The 19,365-nt window shown below is 40.9% G+C and overlaps 2 protein-coding genes and 2 pseudogenes across 2 annotated transcripts; 1 reads left to right on the top strand and 3 right to left on the bottom strand.

The window, feature by feature from the left end:
* Nucleotides 1–3,569: 3,569 nt before the first annotated feature.
* On the top strand, nt 3,570–4,922 carry LOC133028847 (immunoglobulin kappa light chain-like; annotated as a pseudogene).
* Nucleotides 4,923–8,851: 3,929 nt separating this feature from the next.
* On the bottom strand, nt 8,852–9,937 carry LOC133028846 (uncharacterized). The gene is made up of 3 exons (XM_061095875.1): nt 9,880–9,937; nt 9,082–9,771; nt 8,852–9,000 (listed from the first exon to the last, which is right to left on the bottom strand). The coding sequence occupies exons 1-3, from the start codon at nt 9,935–9,937 to the stop codon at nt 8,852–8,854; spliced, it is 897 nt and encodes a 298-aa protein (XP_060951858.1).
* Nucleotides 9,938–11,534: 1,597 nt separating this feature from the next.
* Nucleotides 11,535–13,854, bottom strand: LOC133028845 (uncharacterized; annotated as a pseudogene).
* Nucleotides 13,855–15,838: 1,984 nt separating this feature from the next.
* On the bottom strand, nt 15,839–18,023 carry LOC133028844 (uncharacterized). The gene is made up of 5 exons (XM_061095873.1): nt 17,957–18,023; nt 17,169–17,858; nt 16,405–16,518; nt 16,056–16,099; nt 15,839–15,958 (listed from the first exon to the last, which is right to left on the bottom strand). Exons 1-5 carry the CDS (start codon nt 18,021–18,023, stop codon nt 15,839–15,841), a joined length of 1,035 nt encoding a protein of 344 aa, XP_060951856.1.
* Nucleotides 18,024–19,365: the final 1,342 nt, after the last annotated feature.

The following is a 19,365-nucleotide window of genomic DNA, read 5'->3' as shown; positions in this document are numbered from 1 at the left end:
ACAACTTGCGTTCAAATGTTTATTGAAGCAGTAGAACAGGGCATTGTTTGAGGACTAAAGGCTCCGACTTAATCACTCCCCCAGATATGATTACCTAGATATGATGGAAGTGATGAACAAACAATCATAACCTACAGGTGGGTGCTGGGGTGTCGGAGGGGCTGAAGCAAATGGCAGCAATAGTGACACAGCAGCTGTTGTATTTCTGAAACGACTCTGTAGCAGTGAATTAGTCAGAGTCAACCTTTGGCCCAAACCCTTGACCACCCTGTCGCTTCCTGTCAAACAAGTGATGTTCCACCAGACTGCAGACTTCCACCTGGGTGATGGTGGTAACAGATTTCAATTTAATTGAAGATGTGTATCATGGTGGCATCTGATCTTGGTGATGGATAGTGATCGTAAAGGGGGACCCTGATATTAGATAGTGGTGGTGGATCATGATTACAACAATACTGCTTGATAAACAATATGAGCAGAAAATCTCCTGCTTTGTTCATGTATGAAAGGCAAACACTGCAGGAAGTCCGGCCCCCATTCTCCGGACATCCCCCTGAGGTTGTGACTAAAACAAAACTCTGGACAGTCATCAACACCTTTTCCAGCCTTTTGCTGTTTTACTTTTGCATCAAGATACACATGTACAATGAGAAGATAAAGAGTTGAGTTAAAGTATGATTTTAAATTGTGGCATAGATATCACAATTATTTTTCACAACATCTTGTCACAGTGATGGCAACTGCTCCCATCCACAAACAGCACAAAAGCCCAAAAGCAGACTGACGACAACGCCTCAGTTCCTCTCTGAGCTTCAGTTCCGGTGGTTTCTTGAGTGCATGGTGGTGGCGTAGACAACATTAGGCTCCGGCTCTCTCTCTCTAGCCGGCCTTCTGCTCCGCTCTGCTCTTGGAAGGAAACTCAGTCCTGCGTAGTTCAGGTCGTCAGAGCCCACATTCTGTAAATGGAAGTATTCAATGACTTATATGACCCTGAGCTGTCTGTGTGTCATTACATGAAACCACTACTTGATGACTGAAAGACTTGGATCAATGTTAATTTATGGTTCAAGTTTGATTACCTTACTGTCTTGTGGATCCTGTGCCTCTTTATGTGCTAAGTGACAGAAACAATACATCTTGTCAGGAGTCAGGGAGCTTTGTATTGGCCAAGTTGGAATAAAAACACATAAATACCTGTATGAAGTTTCCAGATTTTAAGAACCAGAGCGAAGATGATTATAATGAGGATGATAATCAGACCACCCATGAGGATCTCGATGATCAGATTTGCTTGTTCATCAGACTGTTTCACGTTACTTTTCACCTCATCTTTAAAGCATCAGAAAATAAATAACAAAACACTTGAGCATACATCAGTGTGATTACAACTACCTCAAATGACAGAAACCATCTATCCTATTTTGGTCCATATCCAATTTGCTATCATGGAGGGGGCTTTTGCCTAACTTTCATGGTGCTGTCATGTTGTTCATCTTTTTATACAGTCTATGGTGCAGACAAATGCTATCACCATCACAAAGTCTTCAGCAGTGATTACATTTCTTTAGATCTAAACATGCAATCATTTTCTTATCAACTACTAACGTTGTATAAAACAAACAGGAAAATATAATTTCATGTGTATTTTAACTTTTCAGTTTGATCCATGTCCCATCCACTAACACAGAGGAATCAAAGTTTACGACCTATATGGGGCGATCAAGACGCTTCGGCTTCTTTTTGCAGGATCTTAGTAGTAGTTTAGTTCAGACCAGGTCTTTAATGTCTATTTAAAGCATAAAATCTATTTCCCCTATAACAAAACAAAGGCAAAACACTGCAGCGATCTTACCTTTAACCTTTAAATACGTTGCACTGTAAACTGCTGGAAATTTTCTGGAGTCGGTTTCCGAGTTATAGCCACATATATAGAGTCCGGAGTCAGATAAATCCACTTGTTTGATTTGGAGAAAGACGTTACTGATGTTGGACGTCATGATAAACTTTTCTTCTTCAAACCCATCGAAGTACGATGCACCTGTGTCATGGGAGAGCATGGAGGAGATGAGACTGGTGTTGGATCCGTTTTCCAGTCTGAACCATATTATGTGAGAGGGGGAACTGGTGTAGTTGGTACACAGCAGCGTGACCTCTTCACCGGTCTGGACCTCCACAACGAGAAATTCACAACGTGAGATAGAGATCCAACCTGAAACAAACAAGATTCTGACATTTTCCCGTTTGGGTAGAGAGGCTGTTTTAAGGGAAATCTTGCAGGGTGAAGTTTTTCCTGGAGACGGATGATGTCAAAAATATTAATTATCATTTTACCTGATGTATCGGGGGAGAAAGGAGTATTATAAGCCTTCAAAGTCAAGATGGCTAAATAGCTTGAGTCAATTTGTGGAGTGTCTCTCTATCAGTCTTAGGCTAACCGCTGTTTTGTCTAAACACTAGGTCCAACAGATACTGCAAAAGAGGCCTAATAACAAAGTGGATGAAGGAGACTAAAACTAAGTCAACACAATAGATTGAAACCATTAAAAATCATAAAAGTTGGCTGTTGATATATTGAGAAGAAATAGATGTACTTACTGAGGATCCAGAGTATAGCTGACAGGAGGGTGAAGTTCATTGTCGTGCGCATGGTGCGACAGCACTGCTGTAATGTTCGTCACTGATCTGTGTTTCAAGGACAAGTGGTCTCAGTGTAAAGAGGCGGGGAACAGGCTGACAATACACAGGACTGTCATCATGTATTTGATGCATGTTACACAGGATTTGGTTATATATTATCCACTTTCCTCATCCCTGCACTTTTTAAGAAGGTTTCCATTTTCCAAACAGTTTTTATTGTGATTGGTCAGTTTAAGAGTAACTTGCATTGAAATGGTTGATGAAAATATAGTTGTAGTATCAACAGAGTAAAGTTGAGATTTTATGAGAGAAAAAGTCTTAACTTTATGAAAAGAAAGTTGTTATATCACAAGTTATATTATGAGAATCAGTCAAATAGTCCGTAATAAAAAAAAAGAGTCAGAATATATATCTATATATATATAGATATGTATGTGACTCAACTGTTACTGGTTGCAAAAGTTAAAACGTTATTACAAAATATGACGTCATTGTCTGGCTTCATAGTGACATTGTGATGACAACATTCCTGCCATATGATCATCATTTTTTTTTCCATCTATATAAGTTTTAGGTCGTGCCTTTAGTCCAGGAAGCGGAGATGCCTCAAATGACAAGGATATAAACTTAAGACTTCTTGATGATGTCACTATTTATATATAAACACTATACATACCATTCTAAACATGACCTTTGGGGTTTGTCCAGTCATCAAATGGAGATATTTCACATTTATTAAATTGAAATGGAGCAAATGAAAGTAAATCACAACTTGGTGGAGTGGAATGACTCACTTCCTGCCGGGGTCCTGTCGGATGTTTAAAGTGTCACGCAGACTGACCTTCTTAACAGCCAATCAGCTGCAACCTAATTTTTACGCTGTTGTCTGCTCTTTTTGCACAAAATGTTCATTTCCCAAGAGCTTTGAGACGATGCACCTGCCTACCTTGGTCTGTGTTGTATGTAAGTGTCTGGATACAAGATCAATTGCGTCTGTGGTCCTGAGTGAGGCTGAAAACTGAATGCTCTCTACTGCTGTGGTAACGTTTTATCTTTTCTTCACCCAGTTCACCTGTCAGCCGTGATCCAGTCGGCTGCAGTCGAGCAGGACACTGGTGTTGTATCGGTCAGCGTTGGGGACAACGTGACTCTACGCTGCTCCTACGACAGTCAGGTGTTGATGCACTTCTCCTGGTACAGACAAACATTAGGATTCAGACCGGAGCTCCTGTCTAGTGTTTACAAACATGATGAGCCGTCTAAAGTCTTCCACTGGTTGGAGGAGAATCCTCGTTTCTCTGTGCGGAGGGAGGAAGGGAAGAATCATTTACACATCTCTGACGTCCAACTCTCAGATTCGGCTTCGTACTTCTGCGGAGGCTCGCACTCCAACATGTTGGATTTTGGAGAGGGGGTCTTTTTAAGTGTCAGAGGTTGGTGGGGGCTTTTACATTCCTTCGCATGTCATTGGTCATTAGATATTATAATTAATGATTTATCACTGGAAGTATCATCTGGATTGCTAGTGTTCAAATCTTAGTTGTTTTCCTGTCATTATTCAAGAGCGTGGTTTTACACTTTGAGAGCAGTGCTTCTGTACACACATGACTGACCTGCTCTCAGATTTCTCCTCTTCACTCTGATTTTTTGGTGCAACAAGTCGGTCCAAATTGCAGATTGTTGGAAAAGTTTTAGGCAATTCGAATTATTATGTGTATGTACTGTTCATAGTGCTTATTGTCAGCATTCATTCTTATTAAATTGTCTCAGAAAAAGTAGTTTACTAATATAAAATACTCAATTGTCACAAATACATGTAATTTAGGAACCAGACTCCAGGAACATGAGGATATTGTCCAGGGGCCTGTATCTGAGACCGTTCCCCAAGGAGGCTCTGTGACTCTCAACTGTACAGTTCTCACTGGGACCTGTGATGGAGAACACAACGTTTACTGGTTCAGACGCGGGTCTCGCCACGGCATCCTTCACACACATGGTGATCAGTGTGAACGCATCTCTGTACCGGGGTCTCCATCACACAGCTGTTCATACCACCTGCAGAGGACCGACCTCAGGGCCTCTGACGCCGGGACCTACTACCTACTACTGTGGCCTCCTGTGGCGAGATACTGTTCGGCAGCGGAAGCGAGCTGCTGGTCCCAGACGACCAAACGGCACAGATGAGAACCTTGGTTTGGCTCTCCATCATTAGAACTGGGATTCTCTTGCTGTGTCTCACTGTTTGTCTCTTGGTTTACTTCACAAACGGCTCAGTTCGTCTTTAAAGCTCTGACTTTAGCAAGTGATTTCAACTACAAGGTTGAGCGTGTAAGATTTCGGGGAAAGGGGTCTATTGGCAGAGAGTGAATATAAAATAATCCCACTGATATTTTCACTTGTGTGTTTCATCTGAATTGTACAAATTGTTCTTTTCTTTATCCTAGAATTGGCCCTTACAATCAAATACTTTGAATCCTATCAGGAGTGGGTCCTCTCTCCGGAGGCCGCCATGTTTTAACTGTAGCCCTGAGTTGACAAACTAAACACTGTTTGAGTTTTTAGAACAATTGAAGCTACCACAGGTTCTCTTTCATGTTTGGAAGGGGAGGGTGAGGTGAGGGATATCCATCTGCAATATGCGACTTCACCAGTAGATGTCACTAAATTCTACACACTGAACCTTTAATGCTTCCATCACAGTTCAAAAATATCACAGGCAAAATGTGAAATGTTAGATTCATTATTTGTTTTTTTGCCATTTGACACTCTCCTTAATAAAACTGTGAAGTTATTTTCATGCTTGTTTTAAACATGCTTTTTGATTAAGCTTGTTATTGCTTTTTACAAAAATATAAAAATATAGACATGTACATGTGTACATAGCAACGAAAAATAAATAAATTAGAAAAAGCTACAAAACAAACAAACAGGGGTTATCATTTATTGCGACACCTGATGTTGATTTACTGAGCGAACAAAATCATCTGATACATAAATCAGGGACGGGAGATGGGTGATGCTGTACCTATCAAATCCAATAATTCATGGCCCTTCAATAAGTCTGTGCAATTGCTGTGGCAATTCATAAGTACAACATTTAAGTGTAACATTTCAGATTGATTACAATAAGTCAAAGTGGTTCAGCAAGAATAAAAAACACAGAAGTTTAAGACATTTTTCAATTATTTATTTCCATCTGTGACAACAACTGATTGGTGAAGGCAACATCTCCTTGAGAAGAGAAAACAAACGGTTTAATTCAGACTTAATAAACATATTTCTTCCCTCATGAAGTCACATCACAAGTAGAAGCCTCAAGCAGCATCGTGCATGAGGCTCCTCAGGTGGTCGTCCCTGTTCTCTGTTTCAGCCACGTGACACCACGCTGCTTCACAGCGACCAATGTGAGCTGATCACTTCTTCAAACCCCACTGGAGAAACCAAACATGAGAAAACCCAGGTGACATCATCAGGGTGGAGAAGACATTCTGCATGCACGTGACGCAGAATGGATTTGTAAAGATTTCTAAAGTTGGTGAAATTTCCCTTTAAATGGATTACAGATTGTTAACCCTCCCTCGCGGTGCAGTGAACAAACCAACCTCAAGCTACTGATCTGGGGACATCCTGTTTCAAACCGCAGAGACACAAACAAACGAGAGGGTCTGAGAACTTTTCTCTTGTTGCCTCTTACACAGTGGCGGTTCGTCATACAGGGCGCTGGGGCGCCGCCCACCCTACAATTTTGAGATGAAAAAAAAAAAAAAAAAAAAAAAAAATGACATGTCAAAAAACATTATATATCAAATAATTTAATAAGAAATGTACTGTTTTAAAGCGTTAAATGTGTGCCGGAGACCGTAAGCCCCTGTCAAAAACCCACTTCACTTCACTTGCGCCTACAGCCAATGAAAGGGTTTCTTATACATCATGCTGACAGGACTGTCCAATCAGAGACCTTATCACTGATCTACAGGAGCTGCATAGTTAGCAGATACTTTTAATCTGCACGGAGGTGCAGCTCCGATCCCGGAGCACTGAGTGAGACAGGTAGAGGACAGACAGTGGACAGATAGAATCATTGTTGTTTACTGTGTCGTGTGTGTAGTTTTATCGATCAGTAATAATCAGCTGAAATTTTTAACCACATGTTAACGTGCATGGGGACGTGCTCCTCCGGGACCGGGACCGGAGCACCTCCCGGAGCACCGGAGCACCTCCCCGGGGACCGTGACCGTCCCCGGGGACGTCCCGGCGACCGGAGCACCTCCCGGAGCACCGGAGCACCTCCCCAAGTGCACCTCCGTCCGGTGCTCCGGAGACCGGGACGTCCCCGGGGACGACCCGGTCTCCGACCCGGTCTCCGACCCGGTCTCCGACCCGGTCTCGGTCCGGGGACCGGGACCGGAGCACCTCCCGGAGCACCGGAGCACCTCCCCGGGGACCGGGACGTCCCCGGGGACGGTCCCGGAGGAGCACGTCCCCGGGGACGGTCCCGGAGGAGCACGTCCCCGGGGACGTCCGGACCGGAGCACAGGACCGGAGCACCCCGGAGTTTTTTTTCTCTCATTGCGGTGGGCTATTTAAACCGCGCCGCCCAAGTGCGCCCCCCCCAAAAAAAATTTCACCAGCCGCCACTGCTCTTACACCTTGTGACAGAAAGTTGAATTATCCACCTACGTAAATTTCTCTTGAGCCTTTCATGTGCACATATCGTACACTAGTGCAGTGCCTGTTGTAAACATGCGTGTTTTGAGTGAGCTGTTCGCTTGTGATGCAATGAAGATGATGTGCATCCATGATCAAGCAGATTGTGTTTCCAATTTTACAGTCAGTGTGAATAGTAGTTTGAATTTGCTGTATTACTGTCACCTGTATGATTGAGTCATAAGTTTGAATTATTTACTTTCCTGGTTATTTTGTCACACTGTACATGTCGGCTATTTCACAAGATTCAGTCAACTTTTCAAAATAAAAGCTTTGTTATTCAGCTCAGTATAAAGCATTACAGCAACCGAAATAAACGCTGTACTTAAAAAAAAAAAAAAAAAAGGGACAAATAACCAAACAGGAAGTGATTATATGAATGTTGTTGCAATGACACAAAAAAATCCTGTCATGGGTCACACTATATAATAGAAATCAGTCGTATAAAGATCCCTTCGTTGCACACAGCATTTGTTGTAAAGATGACCTCTCTTTGTTTAACACTTCAGTCTTCCTGTGTTAGAGCGACAGGACTTCATTTTCCACCAGCGGAAACCTGCTCACAGTCACAGTGCTCTCACCTTATCCACCACAGAGAGTCAGAGCAAGTCAAACACTGACAAGTGGCCATTTTGAAGGCTGCACCGTCCGTTTATGTTTTCGGTTCGAGGAAGTTATAGATCAGAGGACACTTTTGAGCATGATCTGTTTTTTTGTTTTTTCGTGGTTGCTTTAGCACTGGGCACCTATATTGTTTTTTTGAGATATGCATCTCTGAGTTCCCTGAGGCCTCCAACGTCCTCACTTCAGAAAGGTGGAGTTAGTATCAAATGACCCCGCCTCATTACAGGTAACATTTTTGGTTGGTGCACAAGGTTGTGTTAACACTTCTGGCCACAAGTAAATTACAAAAACCTGCTTGTATCTGACATTTGGTCACCATGTTTCCAACAGATAGCTGTGTAGTGTGAATAATGATAGCTCGGCTTCATGAGAAAGCTCACGCTTCAGCAGGATGCACGTCTTCCCCTGTTACCTGCACTACTTTGAATGCAGAGACACAGTAGAAATGATTCATGCACACACAAAATAAAATTAAACTTGTTTTATTTAGATGATAGCAAGCTGAAGCTTCACATGTTGCACACGGAGGTAAACATCTACTTTGCAGGACAGTTCTGATGTCAGTAAAGACATAATGTGGTGATTAAACACAGAGACAAATACAGAAGGTGTCCAGCTCTACTGCCTCACACTCAAGTACACACATTCACTCCAGGTATCATCCCTCTGTCCTCTGGATCTGTTCATCTGTATCTCCCTGTGAGCAATGTAGCAGGGGTCGTTTTCATTCTGCTCATCCTGTGCATGAGAAACAGTCAGTCATGTTGTTGGCCATGACAGACAATGTGTGTTTGAACAGTAACACAACAGCTCATCTTTACCTTTGCATTTATTTTGGAGGATGGAGCATGGGGATCTGAAAAGACAGAGTGACTTTTTAATGTCATATCATGATCACTGGGATCATGAGGAACAGATAGTAGCATTTACCTGTAACCCTCATCATGCATATTGAGAAAGCCAGTAGAACACTCAGCAGGGTGGTGAATGCTGAAGTCACACTCAAGGAAACCACAAGCCAGTCCACCTCATCTGCAGAGAGCCAGAGGACAGGAGACGTCACACACGTTTAACTTAAGGAGTAATGATCACTATTCATCACGTGAGACTCACCATCAAACTCCAGCTTGGTCCTGTCTCCAAACACAATGTGTCCACATGCAGCAACAGCACAGTAGTAGGTCCCAGCACGAGAACGGTCCAGTCTCTCCATTGACAAGTTGTAGAAACAGGTGTGTGTCTGTGTGTCGGGTTTCCTCTCACACTGATGGTTCCTGTTCTCGTGGGTGTAGATGAGTCCTGGCTGAGGTTCTTCAGAGTTCTTGAACCAGTAAACACTGTGTTCTCCATCACAGGTCCCAGTGTGAACTGTACAGCTGAGAGTCACAGAGCCTCCTGGCTGGATGCTCTCAGACTGATGCACCACAGCCTGGATGTTAGACCCTGAACCTTTCACACTGACAGTGACGCCCTCCATAAACTCAAACACATATCTTTTATCCATTAAACAGTAGTAAGTTGCTGAGTCTGAAAGCTGCAGATCGAAGATATTAAGGTGACTCGCATTACCAATAGTTTCCAGAGTGAAGCGTTGATTGTACTTGAATTCATGCAATAAAGTAAAATCTCTAGAGAATTTGTACGTCATTGAGATAATTTGAGGTTTCTGTCCTGGTGTGTGTTTGTACCAATAAATTATGTTGTCACCCCCCTCATAGAAGCACTTCAAAGTCAAGTTGTCTCCAACATCAGCTGATATAAATCCACTATCTTGATCAGTCAAGATAAAATGATGCATCTGAACTGAAGAGAAAAAGGAGAAATGCCAAATAACTCTTAATGTTATGTGACAGAAATTAAAACGTAATCAGCATCAGGACTGACTGAAGATTTAAAAAACACACAACTCACCCATTTTCCCCAAGAAGAAACATGTCAGGTAGAGAACGAACTTCGGAGATGTCATCATGTTGAAATCGTTGTGTTGAATGACAAACAGCCGGACACTTTCTCCTCTCTTCAGAGTAAAGACTTGTGTGGATTGGCCAGAAGGGCAACACTGATCACATGATCACTGCTACCTCTGATATGAATCTTTGTTCTTCAACTGCTTCAGATGCCTCTCACCATATGATTCTTTTTAGAGTACATAATACTACTAATCCTACATTGTATTCAGTCATTCATATAGCACGTTTCGAAGGACAGTTACAGGGTTACAAGTTAAAGGTGAAGAATTAAGGGCAAACAATTAAAAGAGTGAAATAATATTTCGTCAAACATAAATAAATAAAAATAGTAGGTAAGATAGGAGTCAGATTGAAATATATTAATAAAAGTTAGAGGTGAAGTCAGACCCCAAGGACTTAGACAGCACATCTATAAAAGGTATCTTTAAAGAGGATAAGGAGTTTGGAACAATCTTTCGACGGAGATCCGTCTGACAAAGAAGGGGGGGGGGCTTGAACAGAAAAGACCTGGTCCCCTTTGGTGCTGCAGGATCTCAGGTTTCAACAGGGACCACCTGGTATCAAAAAGTCTGAAGTCAACAATAAAATCATGTAATAAATTAAAAAATGTTCTAATACTAAAAAATGTAGGCACTAAAGAGAAGTGATGAAAACATCCTGGATCAGCCCCTTTTGTTCAGATCTGCACCTCAATTGAATGGGTTGTTTCTTGGCCCATGTCCTGTCCTTCTCCCAAGCAGCCAACCAGCCAAGACAGGGGTGAAAACATAACCTCTTTAGTGGAGTTAACAATTCTAACATTAGAGTAACATCAACCCTGCTTGATGAGAGCATTGGTGATTTAGTTTTCTGTCAACTTCCGTTCTTTTCATTGCTGTTCACGTGAAGTAGTCTGCTGGGGTGTAGTGAGGACACTGCAGAGACTTCCTGTTTGAAAGCGCTCAGACAAAGAGAGCAGACGGTCTTTTGACCACACGGAGGCTAAATACAGATCCTCACATGTCAGGTAGGAAATTGTTAAACAACTTGGGCTTAAGTTCAAGGAGTATATTATATATTTAGTAGGAAGAGTAAATATGGCAACTGACAACATCAAATAAATTCGTCTGATTTAAAATCTTTAATTAGTTTTGCAAAGAGAAAATTTACATTCAGCATAGATGGAAGTGTAAGATATTCAGCTTTACTGCTTTACACTGGTGTAGACGGATTCACTCCCGTCACCGTCTGTTTGTCTTCTTGCTCTGCTGAACCTGTGCTCCATTAAAATTAAGTTTATTAAAATCTGAATGTATGATGCTGCCATTACAATATATTTTAGAAAACAACTAGAATGGCACTTTGAAGAGCGCACACTGGAACCAAGGCCCAACAGTATGAAAGTATAAAGTCTTTGTGTAGATGAACCAGGTAGGATGGTGATTGAGGAGGACTCACTTATTACAAGGAATACATCTGAAGAAGCATTGGGGCGTTAACACAGGACAAGAAAACAATCCATTCCAAACAGGCAGGTTTACTATGGACACAACAGTATTAGTATAAAAAGCCCATAGGTGCGACAACATCATATCTGGTTTCCTGCACTGCACACTTTTACTGCTTTATGCCTGAGTACACACATTCAGACTTTCTGTTGTCCCTCTGTTGTCTTGACCTGTTGGGGAATTAATATTCAAAGCAACATAATGGAGGTCGTCTGCATCTCGGTAACCCTGGGTCCACAACACACATAGAGATGAATTAGTATATTGGTCTGAACAGTAAAAGGAAGCTTGAATGGCCATTAATGGATCATTGAGATAAGTGTCACCTCTGGAATTGTTGTGGAGGAGCTGATGACTCTCTATATAAATCCCACCAAAGGGCTGTTATTCAGAAGTTATATTAAGTGAATGTATATACATACATGTATGTTCCTGACCAGACTTTATATACAGTCTAATGTCATAATATGTATAAGCCTGTAACAAATGACCCCGCCCCTTTAGCACATAACATATTATTTGGTACACACGATGATAGTAAGTCACACAAACCTTACTAAAGCAATGTGAGGTTGTGTTAACACTTCTGGCCACAAGTAAATTTTAAAAAAATGCTTGTACGTGACATGTGGTCACCATGTTTCCAACAGATAGCTGTGGTCTGTGAATAATGAAAGCTCGGCTTCATGAGAAAGGTCACGCTTCAGCAGGATGCACGTCGTCCCCTGTTACCTGCACTACTTTGAATGCACAGACACAGTAGAAATGAGTCAAGCACACACAAATAAAATTAAACTTGCTTTATTTAGATGATAATGAGCTGAAGATTTTCATGTTTCACATGGAGGTAAAAATCTAATTTACAGAACTGTTCTGACTCAAGTACACACATTCACTCCAGGTATCATCCCTCTGTCCTCTGGATCTGTTCATCTGTATCTCCCTGTGAGCAATGTAGCAGGGGTCATCTTCATTCTGCTCATCCTGTGCATGAGAAACAGTCAGTCATGTTGTTGGCCATGACAGACAATGTGCACAAGTGTTTGAACAGTAACACAACAGCTCATCTTTACCTTTGCATTTATTTTGGAGGATGGAGCATGGGGATCTAAAAAGACAGAGTGGCTTTTTAATGTCATATAATGATCACTGGGATCATGAGAAACAGATAGTCGCACTTACCTGTAACCCTCATCATGCATATTGAGAAAGCCAGTAGAACACTCAGCAGGGTGGTGAATGCCGAAGTCGCACTCAGGATATACACCAAGGGAAGTTACTCCACCACCTCTGCAGAGAGCCAGATATCAGGAGACATTTCAGAGGTTTCCACCACTATTTAACAAATGTCACAATCTTGGCTAAAATTCTAGTTACCTTCAAAGTCCACTTTGCTGCCGTCTCCAAACACAATGTGTCCACATGCAGCGACAGCACAGTAGTAGGTCCCAGCATGAGAACGGTTCAGTCTCTCCATTGACAAGTTGTAGACACATGTGTTTGTCTGTGTGTCTGGTTTCCTCTCACACTGATCGTTCCTGTCTCCGTGGGTGTAAATGAGTCCTGGCTGAGGTTCTTCAGAGTTCTGGAACCAGTAAACACTGTGTTCTCCATCACAGGTCCCAGTGTGAACTGTACAGCTGAGAGTCACAGAGCCTCCTGGCTGGATGCTCTCAGACTGATGCTCCAGAGCCTGGATGTTAGACCCTGAACCTTTCACACTGACAGTGACGCCCTCCATAAACTCATACGTGTATAAAAAGCCTGTTATGCAGAAGTAAGTTACTGAGTCTGAAATTTCCACGTCTGAGATCTTCAAATGATTTTTACCTGTGGTAATTTCTGGTTTAAAGCGCATATCATTCTTAAATTCATCACTCAGTTTGCACCCATTTTTATCAGAGCTGTCATGCTTGTAGAACTTACACATGAGCTTTGGATTCTGTCCCAGAATCTGTTTGTACCAGTATAGCATCACTGTAGACTCATCTTTATAGAAACAGTCCAAGGTCACGTTTTCACCAACTTCAGCTGATTTAAAGCGTGAAGATGGTGTCACATCAGCTGAGGAGAAAATGGACAGTGAGCATATTGTAACACATGGCAGATAATGAAAGTTTAAATGGTAAATGGATTTGTATTTATATAGCGCTTTTCTAGTCTGATGAAGACCACTCAAAGCGCTTTACAATACAGTTTCACATTCACCCATTCACACACACATTCATACAGTGCATCTACTTGCAGCACTTCGTTATTCTATGGGGGGCTATTGAGGGTTCAGCATCTTGCCCAAGGACACTTCGGCATGCAGAAGGTTCAGACTGGGGATCGAACCGCCGACCTTCAGGTCGGAGGACGACCACTCTACCCCTCAGCCACAGCCGTCGTGACCTCACTGACCCCTAAAAAAGAAACAAATTACCCATTCTCCCCAAGAGCAGACATGCCACACACACAAAGCAAAAGTGAGGTTGTTCATTTTGTTGGAGTTGCCGTGCTTAATGGAGAAGATCTCTACACCTTCTCTGCTTTTCAGACACAAGACTGCTGTGTTGGCCAATCAGAGAGGAGCCTGCATGATCACGTCACCAGTGCCCCCCCCCCCCCTTCCCCACCCCACATTTCTGGTCCACGAGAAGATTTGTACAGAGATAAGTGAGGCCGAATTGGAAATACTACCATATATGCTTTCAGGAAGGACTTTGATTAAGACTTATTGAGGAAAATGGAGACATTATTTTCAAAAATCTAAATCCCTGCAATCAAAACATTCACTTTCACTTCTTTCTTTTCAAATGATCAACATTTTGGGCTGGATTTGGCTCCATATGTTTACACAGTAAGTCTCATTCTGGTTTTGATTCACACATATACCTGCTTTGCCCATTTGCTATTTTTTCTGCATCCTACAAACACGGAGCTTATTGAAAAGTTGGTATGATCAATACAAGGGAAACTTCACAGTTTTAGTTTCTATTTCAAGAGTTTGCAAAACAATGTAAATTGTTCCCATTAAAAAAACTAAATTATACACAATATAAGCACAAATGTAAATATAATACAGAGGCAAAAGGAGACTGGCAGTGAAACAAAAAGGAAGCAAAGAAGGGAATTTTTTTAATATCATCACCTGCTGACACCTCTGACCACTGTTGTACCTGCATGGCCTCCACTGGAGCCAGTTCACATGTAGCAGTGAATTCACACGGCCAATCAGATCTTTAAAAACATCATTCTCTTAAAGGACAAAGGGTTAGTAATTTCTGGCGTTCGTTTTATGTAGGTTATGGATATGTGGTGGAGGCTATAACCTGGAACGCTAACTGCTAGACCATATGGGATCATAGACGAAGCTTCCAGGAAACAGCGAAACTGATGTCAATGAATTCATTTAATATTTTGCTGTCCCAGCACTTATTAAAGGGACGAGTCATGAAAGTAAAGAAGAATGTATCCTCTACCAATGAAGCCAATGATAGTTGACTATGACAAACACAAGACAACAATCGCGTACGATTCATGACAACGGAGAGGGAGTGAGAAGCCGTGTGTGTGTGTGTGTGTGTGTGACTTAAGAGCATTAAGCAGGAGACCTAAGTATCCAATTACGGCGACAACAACATAAATTAAAGTTTGGTTCAGTCCAGTTGCCTACAACATATTAAAGAGGACGACACGCCAGATTTAACGAAGAATTTATTCACAAAACCAAAGTCTTAACAAATGTTATATTAATATGAGAGAGTGTAGAGGCCCGACAAAAACAGAAGACATGGGAAGATCTGGACCAACAAGTCAAAGGGGCGTCAAAACCAGATAGTTCCCCTTCGTTCTATAGAATCAGTATCTAAATAAAATAAAACAAAATAAAAGAGAGGACTACAACTACTACTAAAAATATAAAATGCAATGTTGAAGTGTTGGATGTGTTCTGCAACATGTCTCCATGACTTCAGAGGATGTTACAGTGACTTGTCTATAACTCCAACCTTTACCCTGACCTCAACCGAACTTAAAACATACGAGTTTTAATGATTTACATCATCAGGACTCATGTTTTGTTCCCATAATGTGAGGGTGTAAACATATTTAGGTCCCTGCTATATGAGTAATACCTTTCATTCGACTTTCATTACAAGAAGTTTAATCATTGTTTTCCATGTCATCGTCAAAGTGTCATTCCATCAAAGACCAACAGCAACTGTCCAAACATTGCCCCTCCACAAACATTGTCTAACCATAACTGTGTAATTACATCATGAGTTGTTTTTCATCATTAATCAAAAAAAATGCCACTTTTATAATAAGAAAAAGGATAAAAAAGCATAACAGATAAGAATCATGCTCCACCTCTAAAGAAGGACTGAGAAATCCCTCATCTCAACATACACCGTTCTAAAAAACACAATTCTACAGTTTAACACTTGAGTACACACAGTCATCGTTAGTGTTGTCCCTCTGTCGTCTTGATCTGCTGGCCACGTTCACATTTACTGCAGCGTAATGGAGGTCCTCTGCATGTTGGTTGCCCTAGAAACAACATATAAGTACATCAAGATGGCTCCTGATAAAAAAAAACGTATTTATTGTCAAATGTAAATTTTATACTTAAAAAGATTGTATTTACCTCTGCATTTGTTGTTGAGGGAGATGATGGTTGTGTACGAGACTCTGGTTATGAAACACAGACAAAGACAAAGTCACTCTTGTGTTCACATATGTCCTGTTAGGTGCCTTTACCTCTTAACCTGGGTTTACTTCTTAACTAGTCTTGTGTTGTATGTGTTGAATTGAGGTGTTTGTGTCTCCTAATCCACTTTTAACACTTGGTTTAACTTTAATTCATGATTCATCAATTTATTTATCCTTTATGTTAAGGTGTCCTTATCTAGAAAGGTGCCGTGAAACAAAATGTTATTTTATAATTTAAGTTAAAAGCCAAATTGAGTGAACACAAGCTAGAGATGAATGGTTACCTGAACATCTCCAGCATCTTCTCTTGTTTATCTTGTACAGTAACACAGCCAACAAAAGGCTGATGGTGAATCCCAAAGCTCCACTCAGGAAATACACCAGCCAGTTCACGTCATCTGCAACAGGAGAAGTTCTACTAATTCTGTCTCTTCTTTTTTGAAATTTTCAATTAACTTTGCGAGACAAGAGACAAGACATTGACAGAACAAAACAAAGAGGACAAGAACAGTGAATACAGGACAGTTAACAGAACGGAATGACAAAGCAGTGTGTGCGTTTTCTATATTTATAGAAAAAATATATATAATTATAATAACAATACTCATGATCTTATAATTATAATCATTGTACCACTTTTAAAATAATCGTATTATTAAAAATAATCTCACCATAGCAATAAAAATTATAGTTTTAATAATATAATTTGGGAGAAAAAAGAAAAAAAAGAACTTGAACTAATATTTAATAAATTATTATTTATAATAACATAAATTATAATCATTACTATGATCATCGTTATCATAACTAATAATAATAAAATAATAATCATCAATAAAAAAAATGTATTTAGTCGTGGAGCACACCTCCAGCGTCCACTGGTGGTGAAGCAATATTGGGTCACCGTCAGTGGGGACATTCAGACAGGACCAACTGGGTTACTGTTTCATTATGTTGTTATAAGGTTTTTTACCAATTGTTTTGTCCTGTCTCTTTCTACGTAACTTTCACTATTCATTAATTGAGAAAGTCTCTGGTAGTGACTCACCGTTAAATTCCAGCTTGGTCCCGTCTCCGAACACGATGTGTCCACATGCAGCAACAGCACAGTAGTAGGTCTCAGCATGAGAACGGTTCCGTCTCTCAATGGAAAAGTTGTAGACACAGGTGTGTGTCTGATTGTCGGGTTTCCTCTCACACTGATGGTTCCTGTCTCTGTGGGTGTAGATGAGTCCTGGATGAGGTTCTTCAGAGTTCTTGAACAAGTAAACACTGTGTTCTCCATCACAGGTCCCAGTGTGAACTGTACAGTTGAGAGTCACAGAGCCTCCTGGCTGGATGCTCTCAGACTGATACACCACAGCCTGGATGTTAGACCCTGAACCTTTCACATTGACAGTGACGCCCTCCATAAACTCAAACACATATCTTTTATCCATTAAACAGTAGTAAGTTGCTGAGTCTGAAAGCTGCAGATCGAACATATTAAGGTGACTCGCATTACCAATAGTTTCCAGAGTGAAGCGTGAATTGTTCTTGAATTCATTCAATAACGTAAAATCTTTAGAGAATTTGTACGACATTGAGATAATTCGAGGTTTCTGTCCTGGTGTGCGTTTGTACCAATAAATTCTATTGTCACCCCCCTCATAGAAGCACTTCAAAGTCAAGTTGTCTCCAACATCAGCTGATATGAATCCACTATCTTGATCAGTCAAGATAAAATGATGCATCTGAACTGAAGAGAAAAAGGAGAAAAGCAAAATAACTCTTAATGTTATGTGACAGAAATTAAAACGTAATCAGCTTCAGGACTGACTGAATATTTAAAAACACACAACTCACCCATTTTCCGCAAGAGAAAACATGTCAGGTAGAGAACGAACTTCAGAGATGTCATCATGTTGAAATCGTTGACACTTTCTCCTCTCTTCAGAATAAAGACTTGTGTTGATTGGCCAGCAGGGCAACACTGATCACATGATCACTGCTCCCTTTGATGTGAATCTTTGTTTTTTAAAAAGAATCACAGGGTTAGAGACATCTGAAGCAGTTAGAGTACATTATACTACTACTACTACAATTGTATTCAATTATTCATTTAGCAAACAAATCAAACATAAATTAATAACAAACATTTGGAAAGATTGTCGAGAGATTAGAACATATTTATAAAAGTTACAGGTGAATTCAGACCCCAGGGACTAACACCGCACATCTATTAAATATATCTCTTAAGAGGATAAAAAGTTTGGAACAATCTTCCAATGGAGATCCGTCTGACAAAGAGGGGGGGCACGAACAAAAAAGACCTGGTCCGCTTTGAGGCTGCAGCTGGGAATGTGGAATGGTTTTTAGGGCCATTGTGTTGGACACAAGTCAACAGTTAAATTAATGGAGGTAATAATTTTAACATAGTAGTAACAGCAACCCTGCTTGATGAAAGTATTGGTGATTTTGTTTTCTGTCAACATCTGTTAATTTCATTGCTGTTTAGTCTGCTGGGGTGTAGTGAGGACACTGCAGAGACTTCCTGTTTGAAAGCGCTCAGACAAAGAGAGCAGACGGTCTTTTGACCACACAGGGGCTAAATACAGATCCTCACATATCAGGTACGAAATTATTAAACAATTTGGGGTTCAGTTCAAGACGTATTTTCTATATTTTGTGGGAGTAGAAAATATGGCAACTGACAACATCAAATCAATTCGTCTGATTTAAAATCTTTAATTAGCTTGCAAAGAGAAAATTTACATTCAGCATGTATGGAAGTGTAAGATGTTCAGCTCTACTGCTTTACACTGGTGTACACACATTCACTCCCGTCCCCGTCTGTTTGTCTTCTTGCTCTGCTGAAGCGGTGCTCCATTAAAATTAAGTTTATTAAAATCTGAATGTATGATGCTGCCATTACAATATGTTTTAGAGAACAACTAGAATTGGACTTTGAAGAGCGCACACTGGAACCAAGGCCCAACAGTATGAAAGTATAAAATCTTTGTGCAGATAAACCAGGTAGGATGGTGATTGAGGAGAACTCACTAATTACAAGGAATACATCTGAAGTAGCATTGGGGCGTTAACACAGGACAAGAAAACAGTCCATTCCAAACAGGCAGGTTTACTATGGACACGACAGTATTAGTATAAAAAGCCCACAGGTGTGACAACATCATTTCTGGTTTCCTGCACTGCACACTTTCACTGCTTTATGCTGAGTACACACATTCAGACCTTCTGTTGTC

The sequence above is a fragment of the Limanda limanda genome, chromosome 22 (genome assembly GCF_963576545.1).
Source record: "Limanda limanda chromosome 22, fLimLim1.1, whole genome shotgun sequence".
Lineage (NCBI taxonomy): Eukaryota > Metazoa > Chordata > Actinopteri > Pleuronectiformes > Pleuronectidae > Limanda > Limanda limanda.
Note: the sequence above shows the minus strand (reverse complement) of the source record. Positions and strands in the feature narration are given on the sequence as shown.